This window comes from Bos indicus, chromosome 5 (genome assembly GCF_029378745.1).
Source record: "Bos indicus isolate NIAB-ARS_2022 breed Sahiwal x Tharparkar chromosome 5, NIAB-ARS_B.indTharparkar_mat_pri_1.0, whole genome shotgun sequence".
Lineage (NCBI taxonomy): Eukaryota > Metazoa > Chordata > Mammalia > Artiodactyla > Bovidae > Bos > Bos indicus.
The window spans coordinates 58,673,624-58,689,450 of NC_091764.1; the positions used below are offsets into that span (position 1 = coordinate 58,673,624).

The window sequence follows — 15,827 nt, forward strand, 5'->3', positions numbered from 1 at the left end:
CAAGGATTTCTGCTTTTGCCCAGTCGTCTGGAAAAATTCAGAGACACTTGAAAAGAGTGTAATGAAGCCAAAATGAGTGCTCAATACTGGCTATAGATGACAGGCAAACTGACTTGACTGTCTTGAAATGAATATCTTGTCTATGAGTAGTATTTTATTTTATATATGTTAATAGCTATTGTATTTTCATTCTTGCCTCATCTTTCAATCAGATAATTTTATCTTTGTTCCTAATATTTTTGGCTTAGTCTGTCTATCCATAAGTTATGAAAGCTAGTGGTAAAATACTTTGTAATACTAGGACTTTTTTTCTAAGGTTATTCTTTAACTTTTACTAATTAATTATAAAAATACCAACTTCAATTGTTTTCAGGGTTCATTCATGCCTCCAGGGCTTGGGATTTCCCTTTGTCAATCAACAATTAAGAAATTTCCCCTGCAGAATGGAATTATTTTATGTGATTTAACTTTTTTTCCTGTCTTAGAGCAAACATTTTAAATGTGCTCTTAAAAAATAGAGTAAATATACTCCTTGCTAATGATGCAAGGAGTAAGGCTCAACTCTTTGCCCAGATTTATAGTGTTTCCAACTAAACTCCAGGGTTTACAGCTACTATCATACACAAGGAAATAGTTTTGGTTTATTCTTTGCTCGAAGGCTGAAAGCTTTTCCAAGTGAGGGGCTACCCAGGTACAACCATGGCAGATAAATTTGAGATGCTGTGAACAGTTTGACAGCTTAACTACCTTCCCTTCTCCTAGCTGTGAGCACTTAAGACATAACTGTGATACTGAACTCAGCCTTTCACATTCCAGTCAGTTTATCAGTGTTCTAAAAAATAAAATTGTGTCTTTTTCGATCATTAATACAGTTCATTACATGAAACTCAGTTTTTCCTAGATGTTATAAATCAGAGTTTGAGAAAGTAATTGACCTAGGATGTAACTGATTAATTTCTCATTTTTTAAAACATTCTAATAAATCAGTATTTTTAAAGAAAGAGAGGGATGTCAAAATAGATGATAAATTATCAGACTGTATGACCTTTTTATGGGAGAGATGATCTTATTTGTATGTGTTAATGTGTATATATTTTTGTTTATGTTGTGATCAAGGATAAGGTAGGTGCTTATTGTCTTGATATAGCTCAAATTGTACTTTACAATTAATGCTTAAAAATAATTTGTCCTTAATTTAACTTTGGAAGGATAATAAATTTTAAAACTGACATACAATAAATAATTTTTGTTTCATTAAGAAATATCAAAATATACACTAAGAGTTCTGACTTGATAAACACAAATATAATGTATTTCTTACATAGTAATCTATGACCATTTCTTACTAAGAATACTGAAAATAAAAACTTTATCATACTTACTTTTTGCTAGTCAGTCATAACTTCAGGTGATTGTTTAGCAACATTGGTACTTAAGGCTAAAATTAATTTGTGCCTTTCTGTTCTCTCTTGCTCATAACTTCACTCTATATGCTGTTTGGTATTGCATAAGTCTTTCTATTATTCATCACCAAAAATTAAAACAATTTCCTCACAAATCACTCTGGCTATTATAATCCTAGGAGATAATTTCTTTTTCTGCCTGTACCTGAAATAAAAAGCAGTTCCAAGAGTTAAAAATTACTAAGAATTTTCTTAGCCTTTGGAGATATTTATATTCTGACTTCTCAGGGCAAAGAGAGTTTTGCACATTAACAAAGTTGGCATTTGCTTTATTTAGCATATTTATAACATAATGAATAAACAAAAGGGTCCTTAGAGGCCCAGATTCAATAAAATCACTATAGACTCTTTAGTGTCATAATGTTGGCAAAAAGCCTACAACATGCAGCTGTCAGTAGTATCCTCAGAGGAGAGAAGATGAAACAGTTTAGAGATTGGTGCACAGGGAACAAAAATGAGATGATGCACTGCTCTAAATATTTTATGTTTATATTTATATTATCTAAATCATTTTGAAAATCAAAGAGCCCTGCTTTTCTCTTGTGTTTATTTATTTCATAAATAAATATTTCAGAAATTAACCCATAAAATGTATATCATATCCTAATAGATGGTGACTGCAGCCATGAAATTAAAAGATGCTTACTCCTTGGAAGGAAAGTTATGACCAACCTAAACAGCATATTAAAAAGGAGAGACATTACTTTGCCAACAAAGGTCCATCTCATCAAGGCTATGGTTTTTCCAGTAGTCATGTATGGATGTGAGACTTGGACTGTAAAGAAAGCTGAGTGCTGAAGAATTGATGCTTTTGAACTGTGGCATTGGAGGAGACTCTTTAGAGTCCCTTAGACTACAAGGAGACCCAACCAGTCCATTTTAAAAGAGATCAGTCCTGGGTGTTCTTTGGAAGGGATGATGCTAAATCTGGAACTCCAGTACTTTGGCCACCTCATGAGAAGAGTTTACTCATTGGAAAAGACTCTGATGCTGGGAGGGATTGGGGGCAGGAGGAGAAGGGGACAACAGAGGATGAGATGGCTGGATGGTATCATCGACTCAATGGACATGATTTTGGGTAAACTCCGGGAGTTGGTGATTGACAGGGAGGCCTGCCATGCTGTGGTCCATGGGGTTGCAAAGAGTTCTGTACATCAGTGTCTCTTTTGCTGTCTTGTATACAGGGTTATTGTTACCATCTTTCTAAATTCCATATATATATGTATTAGTATACTGTATTGATGTTTTTCTTTCTGGCTTACTTCACTCTGTACAATAGGCTCCAGTTTCATCCACCTCATTAGAACTGATTCATATGTCATTTATTTTTCATCCATTCCAAGGAGTAAAGAATTTTCAATTGAAAATTAACTTGTCTGTTATATGAATTGTTTCACTTTTTTTTTTTTGGTTAGAAACTTTTATTTTTTATTATTTTTTAAATTTTAATTGTAGGCTAATTACTTTACAATATCGTATTGGTTTACAATCTACCCCACAAGAAACCTACAGATGTGTTCTCCAAAGTTCTGGTGAAGCAATGTGTGTCATTTCTATGAAGACAGTAAGAAACATCAGCATCACACTATGATAGATAGATAATAAATTACTTATGATTAATAGTCATCTCTATAGAACAGGGGCACGTATCTAGAATCAAACGGAGAAATAACTAGCTCATAATTAGGTACCCTGTTGGATAGTGTGATAAAGGAATTGGCCCTCTGAACTAAGCTGAGAAAATTCTGAAGCTCTCAGTGTTTCACTGTGGCATCCTCACTCAGACCATAGTTCCAGATCCCCAAACTGTCCTCCCTTCCTAGTCACTGATTCTTACCTTCTGTGATCCCAGATGTTAAGTGAATGTTCTGATAAACCACTTTTGTTCAGGTGTATTTTCTGTTTGGTATATTTCAAAAATATTTGTATTTATCATTAGCTCACTATAAGTTGATCACTGATGGCAATATTGTTGGAAATTTGGCACTCTAAGTGTATTATAGGTACATGTTGGTATAAATCTGTATTGATTCATAAGAGTGATATCATAAGAAGGTCACTTTTCTTTGTTTCTACTGTTCTAGTGAGTACCCATGAATTCTTTCAAAACATATTGAGAACCTATGATATGTCTGGTTCTACTGTAGCTACTGAGAAGCAAAAGAGTGAGCAGATAACTGACCCATCTATAATGATATATGCAATGAATATTTCCAATGAGTGAAATCCGTTCAAATTTAAAGCTAAAATCTGTATGCAGGTCAGGAAGCAACGATTAGAACTGGACATGGAACAACAGACTGGTTCCAAATAGGAAAAGTTGTACGTCAAGGCTGTATATTGTCACCCTGCTTATTTAACTTCTATGTAGAGTACATCATGAGAAATGCTGGGCTGGAAGAAGCACAAGCTGGAATCAAGGTTGCCAGGAGAAATATCAATAATGTCAGATATGCAGATGACACCACCCTTATGGCAGAAAGTGAAAAGGAACTAAAAAGCCTCTTGATGAAGGTGAAAGAGGAGAGTGAAAAAGTTGGTTGAAAACTCAACATTCAGAAAATGAATATCATGGCATCCGGTCCCACCACTTCATGGGAAATAGATGGGGAAACAGTGGAAACAGTGTCAGACTTTAATTATTTGGGCTCCAAAATCACTGCAGATGGTGACTGCAGCCATGAAATTACTTTTAATTTCTTTCTAAAAGCAATTACTTTTAATTGCTTACTCCTTGGAAGAAAAGTTATGACCAACCTAGATAGCATATTGTAAAGCAGAGACAATACTTTGCCAACAAAGGTCCATCTAGTCAAGACTATGGTTTTTCCTGTGGTCATGTATGTATGTGAGTGTTGGACTGTGAAGAAGGCTGAGGGCTGAAGAATTGATGCTTTTGAACTGTGGTGTTGGAGAAGACTCTTGAGAGTCCCTTGGACTGCAAGGAGATCCAACCAGTCCATTCTGAAGGAGATCAGCCCTGGGATTTCTTTGGAAGGAATGATGCTACAGCTGAAACTCCAGTACTTTGGCCACCTCATGCGAAGAGTTGACTCATTGGAGAAGACTCTGATGCTGGGAGGGATTGGGGGTAGGAGGAGAAGGGGACGACAGAGGATGAGATGGCTGGATGGCATCACTGACTCGATGGACGTGAATCTGAGTGAACTCCGGGAGTTGGTGATGGACAGGGAGGCCTGGCGTGCTGCGATTCATGGGGTCGCAAAGAGTCGGCCATGACTGAGCGACTGTACTGAACTGAACTGAACTGAAAGTGAAAATCTGTTAGAAATACTGTTTTTTTTTTTTTTAGATATATCCAGATTAATGTATTGCCGTCTCTGAGTTTTAAATGGATAAGTCTGATAGTTTGCAGACACCAAGGGACTAGAATGGTGAATGAAGAAAAAAACTTAAATTACCAAAGAACTTACTCCAATGGAAGGTAATCATGACTTTAATTAGCTGTGTAATCATAATCATCTCCAAGATGAAATTGAAAGTATAAATGGTCTCAAACACATGCACAAATGCCCCTCTCTTGAGGACATACATATTCACAGGCAGTTTTTGAAGTGGATAGTGCTCTCTGAGTTGCCAACTGACTCTCATTAAGGTTCTATTCCATTTAGACCTTCGAATAAAAGTCTTGTGTCTTAAAGTTGAAGTAACAAAATCATTTATTTAAAATACGTGAGAAATATAACTTTATTCATAGAAGATTTTGAAAATGGTAATTGCTGATGTCTCTCAGCAAGGATAGATTTTTACACAGTGAATAAAATGAATTTTTTATTGTCTCAGACTCTGATGTATGTTCAGGAACCCGCTGTTTGGATAAATAGAGAGTCATTCCTGACTTAAACTGAAACATGACTAATGAATCTAATGTGCACTGAATTTTGGCGAAATACCTGACAGAGGCAGCAGTGGGAATCAGGTCCTTGGAGAAAATAGGATGCTGCCATTTTATTAGACACATTCCAAGAGTAAAATAATAATGTCCTGATGTAAACGTATTTCTGGATACTCTTCAACCCATAGACAACAAAGTATTAAGAAAACACAACAAAGTGGCTTTATGTCTATGTTTTCAATGGAAAAATATTTACACAAGTACATTATATATATATATATGAAAGTTGTATACTTATGGTCAATTTCTAAGCCAAAAACTGTAAATATTTACATGCAAAATATATTTTTTTATTATAATTTTTCTGTATTGTACCTCTTATGGATAAATAGTTATTTAATAAAGCTTCTCATATTTAGCTATTATAAAAGTACATATTATGTTCTATATAAATGTCTTTTATTTCCTTAGTTTATTTTATCAGAAAAGGAATTTCTGAGGCAAAGGCCTTACATTTTAGAATTTTGAAGTGTATTGTCAAATTTGGCTTCCAATTTGTAATATTACTTACATAATACAAAAGTGTCTGGGTCTGTCTTTCACATTGTTGGGATTATGGGTTCTGAAGGAATTCCATCCTTATTTTTTTGCTTGAGTTCTGAATCAACTAGAATGAAGGTAAGTAAATGGAGATGAAAATACCAGTTTTATATAGAGGTATTGAAAACTTAGCTTTGAATATCCCGTAAAAAAATCTTGAGTTATATCTCTAGGTAGGCAGTGCTAGAAATCCACATCTGCCCCACCACCTGGGATAGATCCTTTTGCTAAATGACTTCAAAGAGTATGAAATCTGTCTGTAGACAGTACATGACAGGAAATGGAATAGGATGGATCTAATACAGCATATCCTTGTTCAAAATCCACCCATTATGCCAATAGGTAGGAGGCAAGTCAGGGGTTGGCAGAACTAAAAGACTGAGAAAAATGTCCAAATCTTAGAAATAAAGAATGAAAGTGATTGCCTGTCTTTGCAATCTGATTGTAAATAGGTTCATCCAAAAATTATTTAATATACAGTAAAATATGTAGATATTTGACTGTACTATATATTCCAGACTCTGTGAAGTGGCAAATTAACTAATGATACCCTAAAGGTTACAATTTTATCATATGATGTTAACCAGTCCAATATATATTAGGTATTTTCAGTTTCTAATATATATTGAGCAGTAGTCTTTTGATTATATATTTATTCCTTGATTTCTCCTCTGGAACAGCAGACTTACCATCTTACTTGTCCTACTATTTAAAATAGAAGAAAATATTTTGCATGTGTTTATTAAATAATTGTATGCCTCATATTTTTTTAATTCTAGGAAAATTATTTCATAATAGAATAAACATTCATTTGGAAAAAATATAATGAGTAGGGACTATGTATTTCTTCCTAATATTTGCCACATTCCTATCCTAGTATCTTCTCTTAATCAGATCCACTTACTCTTAAGCCTTTGGTTAACAACACCTATCATTATATCCCTCAAGTGAGAAAATCAGTTCTTTTTAAAATAGAACAAATTCTATCTTTCCAGTTTTATATTTTCCCATTGTCAGTTCTTTTGAATATTTTTCTGGGCTTATGGTAAACATCTTAGAATTTAGTCAAAATCAGGTTACTAAATAAATTACCAAGGTTACTCTAAACCTGTAGTTAAAACTTTATTAGTACTTCCTAATATTTTCCAATACCATGTTTAGATATGTTATCTAATGCAAGTCATCTAAGATCAAGTAAGATCATTACTTTGCCGACAAAGGTCTGTATAGTCAAAGCTATTGTTTTTCCAGTAGTTGTGTATGGATGTGAGAACTGGACAATAAAAAAGGCTGAGTGCCAAAGAATTGATGCCTTTGAACTGTGGTGCTAGAGAAAACTCTGAAGAGTCCCTTGGACTGCAAGATCAAGCCAGTCAATCCTGCTGCTGCTGCTGCTAAGTCGCTTCAGTCGTGTCCGACTCTGTGCGACCCCATAGACGGCAGCCCACCAGGCTCCCCTGTCCCTGGGATTCTCCAGGCAAGAACACTGGAGTGCGTTGCCATTTCCTTCTCCAATGCAGGAAAGTGAAAAATCAAAGTGAAGTCGCTCAGTCGTGTCCGACTCTTAGCAACCCCATGCACTGCAGCCTACCAGGCTCCTCCATCCATAGGATTTTCCAGGCAAGAGTACTGGAGTGGGGTGCCATTGCCTTCTCCGCCAGTCAATCCTAAAGGAAATCAAACCTGAATATTTATTGGAAGAAGTGATACTGAAGCTTAGGTTCCAGTACTTTGGCCACCTGATGCAAAGAGCTGATTCATTGGAAATGACCCTGATGATGGGAAAGATTGAAGGTAGGAGGAGAAGGGGACAACAGAGTATGAGATGGTTCAACAGCGTCACCAACACAATGGACATGAGTTTGAGCAAACTCCGAGAAATAGTGAAGGACAGGAAAGCCTGACATGCTGCAGTCCATGGTGTTGCAAACAGTTGGACATGACTGACTGACTGACTGAACAACAGCAAAGATCAAATGATGGTATAGATACACTAGTAATAAAAGACCATAACTTAAAGATAAGTCAAATTTCGATGTTTAAAAACTCTAACAGGGTATAGGTTCTTACACTGTATAGGTACAGAGTTCTTAGATTGTAGTCCTAACATGCTATTTTGTGAAACAAACTTCTCTAGTGTTAAAGTGTTAGTTACTAAGTCATGTATGAGTCTTTGAACCCCATTGACTGTAGCCCACCAGGCTCCTCTGCCCATAGGACTCTCCAGGCAAGAATACCGGATGGGTTGCCATGCCCTCTTCCAGGGGATCTTCTAGGTCCAGGGATTGAATCCTGGTCTGCTGCATTGCAGGCAAATTGTTTTCCATCTGCATTTCTAGGGAAGTTCTAATTTCTCTAATCCTAAATGTGTTAAAAGTATAAAGATGATTACAAATTCTTCCTCCCCAGTTTATAATTTTGTCAGCATCTCTTATTGGAAGATGTGGTTGATATACAATAATGTACGTGTTTAATGTATACAATTTGATGAGTTTGTACTTATGCTGCATCAGTGAAACCATCACCACAGTCAAGGTAGAGGACAATCCATCAGAACTTTATTTTCAAGTAAGGATAGTTAATGTTTGTGTAGAATTTGGATTTTTTTCCCCAAAATCTAAAGCTTAACATTCAAAAAACTAAGATCATGCCATCCAGTCCAAACATTTCATGGCAAATAAATGGGAAAACAGTGGAAACAGTGGCTGAATTTATTTTGGGGGGGCTCCAAAATCACTGCAGATGGAGACTGCAGCCATGAAATTAAAAGATTCTCACTCCTTGGAAGGAATGTTATGACCAACCTAGACAGCATATTGAAAAGCAGAGACATTACTTTGCTAACAAAGGTCCGTCTACTCAAGGCTATGGTTTCTCCAGTAGTCATATATCGATGTGAGAATTGGACTATAAAGAAAGCTGAGTGCCTAAGAATTGATGCTTTTGAACTGTGGTGTTGGAGAAGACTCTTGAGAGTCCCTTGGACTGCAAGGAGGTCCAACCAGTCCTTCCTAAAGGAGATCAGTTCTGGGTGTTCATTGGAAGGACTGATGTTGAAACTGAAACTTCAATACTTTGGCCACCTGATGCAAAGAGCTGACTTATTTGAAAAGATCCTGATGCTGGGAAAGATTGAGGGCAGGAGGAGAAGGGTATGATAGAGGATAAAATGGTTGGATGGCGTCACCAACTCAATGGACATGATGAGTTTGGGTAAACTCCAGGAGTTGGTAATGGATAGGGAGCCCTGGCGTGCTGCAGTCCATGGGGTTGCAAAGAGTCGGACATGACTGAGTGACTGAACTGAACTGAAAACCTGATGCAGTATCCTCTATATTGGATTCCTTCAGAATTTTAAAAATACGAGTCTAACTTGCCTACTTTTAAAGATTCTGAAGTAATAATAAAGCAGGGAATTTTATTTATTTATTTATCTATTTATTCTTCATTCTAAGCTAAAACAAATTTACTAAAAACCCTCAATCTTTTTAACAGTTATGCCAGAAAATGTTAATTTTCAGAAATATTTGTTTTTCTAAAAAAAATTCTCTATATATTTAAATCCTGTAAGCTGTTTTCACTGTTTCAGACACTGCATATTCAACCTTCTAATTCCCTCCTTATATTAATATATATTCTTTGTTACTTAAGGCATCTTCAAGAATATGCCTCATTATGTTTCTTAGCTATAAAGAACATTTTATTATTTTTTATTTTAGGTTTGATATACTGGTGATAAATTCACTTTGATTTTTTTCTGGAAAATTCTGTTTTACTTTTTAAAAGTTTGGTATATAACACATTACAATGAGGGCACATCACCAGGTCTTCCTGTTTCCCATAGCACTGATAAGAGTCTCTTGTATACAGTTTTTTTTTTAATGTATAAATATGTTATTTGTGATAATATACCTAAGATTTTAATTGCTGATGATGCAGTGTATTTTACAAAGTGCATGTACCAATTACATTCCTGTGGAGAGTGTATAAGAATTCCAGTTTTTCACCATCTCATTTGGACTCTTTGTGGATACCTACATGTGTGTTTGTAGTCATGTTATTTTCATATACTTACTTCCCAAATATATATTTATTTGGCCAGACCATGCATGAGGCATGCAGGATCTTAGTTCCCTGACTAGGGATTGAACCCTGGGCCCTCAGCAATGAAATCACAGAGTCTTAATCACTTGACCACCAGGGAAGTCCCAAAATATCTATTTATGTGAGGTACATGTTTTAGATATTTTGCTCATTTTCTTTGCTTTTCAAATCAGTTTTATTTAGATATAAATTATATACAATGAAATGCATCCATTTTAACTAAATTTTGAGAAATTTTGAAAAATATAGCCATCCAAGTAATTACCACACCACAAGATATATAATATCTCCCAAATCCCCAAAGCATTCCCTCATCAGTATATAGCTCACTTTGATCTCATTTAATAATTGACCTGCTTTTTGCCCCTACTGGTTTGTTTTTCCCTTTCTGGAGTGTTAAATTTAGGAAACACAGCATGTACTGTTTTGTGTCTGATAACTTTCACTCAGCATAATCTTTCTGAAATTTTCTATCTTATTTGTCTTAGCAGTTTATACCTTTGCACAGTTGAGTGTTTTTTTTTGTTTTTTTTTTTACTATTTTTATTTATTTATTTTTTGTTTTTTTTTTTTAATATAAATTTATTTATTTTAATTGAAGGCTAATTACTTTACAATACTGTACTGGTTTTGCCATACATCAACATGAATCCACCACGAGTGTGCACACATTCCCCATCCTGAACCCCCCTTTTTTAATTGTATGAATAAACTAAAATATGTTTCTGTGTTTATTTTTAAACAAGTATTTGACATATTTGCAACTCTGAGCTTTATGAGTTAAATGGCTACAAAAAATCATGTATATCATTTTGGGGGATGTCAATTGCCATTTTTCTTAGGTAAATAGGAGAGTAATAGCTGAGACATACGGTGACTATGTTTAACTTTTTAAGAACTTGCCAGAATGTTTTCCCAAGCAGTTGTTTCACTTCACATATGCCCACCAGCACTGAATGATAGTTCCAGTTGCTCTCTGTGCTTGTGACTTACATTGTCAGTGTATATTGTGACAATTGTGGCCATTAGAGTGAATATTTGATTCATTTCAATTTGAATATTCTAATGATAATGATTTTGAGCTTCTTTCCAAGTTCCTATTGACTATTCTTATATGCCAAAGAATGCTCAAACTACCGCACAATTGCACTCATCTTACACGCGAGTAAAGTAATGCTCAAAATTCTCCAAGATAGGCTTCAGCAATATGTGCACCGTGAACTTCCTGATGTTCAAGCTGGTTTTAGAAAAGGCAGAGGAACAAGAGATCAAATTGACAACATCCGCTGGATCATTGAAAAAGCAAGAGAGTTCCAGAAAAACATCTATTTCTGCTTTATTGACTATGCCAAAGCCTTTGACTGTGTGGATCACAATAAACTATGGAAAATTCTGAAAGAGATGGGAACACCAGACCACCTGATCTGCCTCTTGAGAAATTTGTATGCAGGTCAGGAAGCAACAGTTAGAACTGGACATGGAACAACAGACTGGTTCCAAATAGGAAAAGGAGTACGTCAAGGCTCTATATTGTCACCCTGTTTATTTAACTTATATGCAGAGTACATCATGAGAAATGCTGGACTGGAAGAAACACAGCTGGAATCAAGATTGCCGGGAGAAATCTCAATAACCTCAGATATGCAGATGACACCACCCTTATGGCAGAAAGTGAAGAGGAACTAAAAAGCCTCTTGATGAAAGTGAAAGTGGAGCGTGAAAAACTTGGCTTAAAGCTCCACATTCAGAAAACGAAGATCATGGCATCTGGTCCCATCACTTCATGGGAAATAGATGGGGAAACAGTGGAAACAGTGTCAGACTTTATTTTTCTGGGCTCCAAAATCACTGTAGATGGTGACTGCAGCCATGAAATTAAAAGACGCCTACTCCTTGGAAGGAAAGTTATGACCAACCTAGATAGCATGTTGAAAAGCAGAGACATTACTTTGCCAACAAAGTTCGTCTAGTCAAGGCTATGGTTTTTCCTGTGGTCATGTATGGATGTGAGAGTTGGACTGTGAAGAAGGCTGAGTGCCGAAGGATGGATGCTTTTGAACTGTGATGTTGGAGAAGACTCTTGAGAGTCCCTTGGACTGCAAGGAGATCCAACCAGTCCATTCTGAAGGAGATCAGCCCTGGGATTTCTTTGGAAGGAATGATGCTAAAGCTGAAACTCCAGTACTTTGGCCACCTCATGTGAAGAGTTGACTCACTGGAAGACTCTGATGCTGGGAGGAATTGGGGGCAGGAGGAGAAGGGGACGACAGAGGATGAGATGGCTGGATGGCATCACTGACTCTATGGATGTGAGTCTTAGTGAACTCTGGGAGTTGGTGATGGACAGGGAGGCCCGGCATGCTGCGATTCATGGGGTTGCAAAGAGTTGGACACGACCGAGCAACTGATCTGATCTGATCTGATTGACTATTCATGTGATTCCTTTATGAAGTGTCTACTAAGTTTTTTTGTCATTTTTATTTGGTAATTATCATTTACCTGGTAATTATAATTTATCTGGTAACTATAGTGCTGGCTTAAACTCACCATTCAAAAAACTAAGAGCATGGCATCTGGTCCCATCACTTCGTGCATATAGATGGGGAAACAGTGGAAACGGTGACAGATTCATTTTCTTGGGCTCCAAAATCACTGTGCCATGAAATTAAAATCTATAGCCATGAAATGCAAAGATGCTTGCTCTTGGAAGAAAAGGTATGACAAATCTAGACAATGTGCTAAAAAGCAGAGACATCACTTTGTCAACAAATATCTGGATAGTCAAAGCTGTGGTTTTTCTAGTAGTTATGTGACATGAGAGTTGCATCATAAAGAAAGTTGAAGAATTGATGCTCTTGAACTGTGGTTCTAGAGGAGACTCTTGAGAGTCCCTTGGACTGCATGGAAGTCAAACCAGTCAGTCCTAAAGGAAATAAACCCTGAGAATTCACTGGAAGTATTGATGCTGAAGCTGAAGCTCCAACACTTTGACCACCTGATGCAAAGAGTTGACTCATTTGAAAAGGCCCTGATGCTGGGAAGGATTGAAGGCAGGAAGAGAAGGGGGCTATGGAGGATGAGGTGGTTGAATGGCATCAATGACTCAATGGACAAGGGTTTGAGTCAACTCCAGGAGATGGTGAAGGACAGGGAAGCCTAGCATGGTACAGTCCGTGGGGTCACAGAGCTGGACACAACTGAGTGACTGAACAACAACAACAACAATTATCACTGAGGTTTGATAACAAATTGTTAAAGATATTTGCATGTGTCATCATAAGGAGTGTTGATCTACAATTTTATTCTTGTAATTTCTTGGCCTGGTATTTGTATCAAGTTTATATGGATGTCATAAAGATTGAAAGGTGTTATCTTTTGTGTGTTCTGTAACAATTTGCATAGAATGTGTTATTTGTCTTTTGATAGTATTCATCTACATGATTTTGAGTCAACATGATTTTGGAGTTTTCTTTGTGAAAAGATTTCTAAATATTAATTTAATTTCTGAAACAGAAAGAAAGGTAATAAAAGAAAGATTCTCTATTTATTTTTGAGTTAGGTTTGTAATATTTATCTTTCAAGTAACTTTTATATTTCATCTAAGATGTTAAAAATATTGGTTTAACATTGCCAATAATCATCTCTTATTGATATGTTAATATGTGGAAGCTCAACAGACTGACAATAACTAGACATATTGTGGTGATGATTTTATCATGTATAAAAATATGGAGTCACTGTGCATTTGAAGGAAATAAATAGAGTATATCAATTATAATTCTAAAACAGGAAAGACTTCTCTATGCCAATAATATAAAATACCTGGGAATATGATTTTAAAGAAGCAAAAGGAATGACTTAAACATGGTAGGTCGGTTAAAGAATTAAAAGTGATATATTTTGTTCTTCATAGAGCAGTGTTCAATAATTAGTTATTCAGTATGTGAATGGAAGGGAAAATTAATGATTAAGTGGCTCTGAAGTCAACCTGATTGGTCTACAAGCTAAAAAAAATATGAAGTTCTATCTTAAATTTGTGAAAATGAGATAGATATGCACTTTTTGAGCTGGCCTATTGACAGATACTTTTTACTATCTTAAGAGAAATGCAATTTTTTTGAGTGAGCCATCAAAGGCTTGTTTAACTTGCTTATTCCTCAGAGTATATATAAAAGGATTCAACATTGGTGATATGGAAGAAATAAGCAGTGATACACCTTTGTTAATATTTACCTCTTCTTTTGCAGATGGTTTGATATAGATGAAGATGCAACTGCCATAAGAGATGGAAAGTACAATCATGTGGGAAGAACATGTAGAAAAAGCTTTTTTTCTTTGTTGAAGAGAAGGGAATTTTAGAATTGTCCTTATGATGTAAATGTAGGAGAGAACTACACAAAGAAGAGTGATGATGAGGATGAGTACGGAACAGGCTATAACCATCTGCTCAATTAACCATGTGTCTGAGCATGAGATCTTCAGGAGAGGTGACACATCACAGGCAAAATGGTCAATGATGTTTGAATCACAGAATTCCAGATGAAAATCTAAGCTGAGTGGTGGGAGGATAGTCATAAGTGCCGCCATCCAGCAGCAGATGACCATTGTTTTGCACAGTTTGTTGCTCATGATTGTCATATAATGCAAGGGTTTGCAGATGGCCACGTAACGATCATATGACATGGTCGCCAAGAGAAAAAATTCAGTTACCCCAAAGAGATCGGTTAAAAATAGTTGTATGAAACATGCCTTATAGGTAATCACTCTATCCCCAGTTGATAGATTGTAGAGGAATCTTGGAATACAGGTGGTTGTAAACAAGATTTCTAAGAAAGAGAAATTTTGGAGAAAAAAATACATGGGTGTTTTAAGGTGGGGATCCATCAGGGTTAGGGTAATGATGGTCAGATTTCCAGTTATACTCAAAATGTAGGTGATAAATAGAAAAATAAAGAGTAAAATCTGCAACTGAGGATCATCTGTCAGTCCCAGAAGGATGAATAATGTCACTGTGGTGTGATTTCTCATTATTGACTCCTGGATTTTGCCAAACCTACCTGTAAATGTCAGAGAGATTTGAACTGCGGAATTCAATGATGAAAACAACCAATGATGAGAACTCTCTTGCTTATTTGACTCATCCAACATCCATGGGCTTTACTTGTTGATCTAAGGAATACATTTCTTGTTTTACGTGAGCTGAATTTCCCCATCTACTTGTACCTAATGATCAAATGAAGCTTTTAAATATGTTTTAATTGCTGATTTACAGCCTAACTTTTCTTTTAGTAAACTCCCAAATTAATTTATAATTAATTAAGCATTTAACTTTTAGCCTGGGTGGTATATTAATTACATTAATTTTTCATTTTGTATATTATAGATATTTTTATATGGTGAAATGTTTCCTTTAACTCATGAGATAAATTAAAAAAATATTAACTTCAATTTCATTCCTTTGCTTTATAATTTGGGAAATGTTAAAATCCTAAAATAAAATTTTGTGTGCTCACTTAGTCGTGTCTGATTCTTTGTGACCCTATGGACTGTAGCCCACCAGGATTCTCTGTCCATGGAATTTTCCAGGCAAGAATACTGGAATGCCTTTTCATTTCCTCCTCAAGGAGATATTCCTGGCCCAGGGATTGAACCTCCATCTCTGTGTCTCCTGCCTTGGCAGGCAGGTTCTTTACCACTGTGCCACCTGGGATTTTAAACTTTCAGTTTTATCTAAAACATAAATTTTGCTTTCTAAAGATTGAGAATTCATTATAATGGCAAAACATATCTTTATTCTAAAGCAT

The 15,827-nt window shown here is 35.9% G+C and overlaps 1 protein-coding gene across 1 annotated transcript; it reads right to left on the minus strand.

Annotated features, from left to right (window-relative positions):
* Positions 1 to 14,115: 14,115 nt before the first annotated feature.
* LOC109558751 (olfactory receptor 6C68-like) lies at positions 14,116 to 15,051 on the minus strand. Its single transcript, XM_019960083.2, has one exon. The coding sequence runs from the start codon at positions 15,049 to 15,051 to the stop codon at positions 14,116 to 14,118; it is 936 nt and encodes a 311-aa protein (XP_019815642.2).
* Between the last annotated feature and the right edge of the window lie 776 nt (positions 15,052 to 15,827).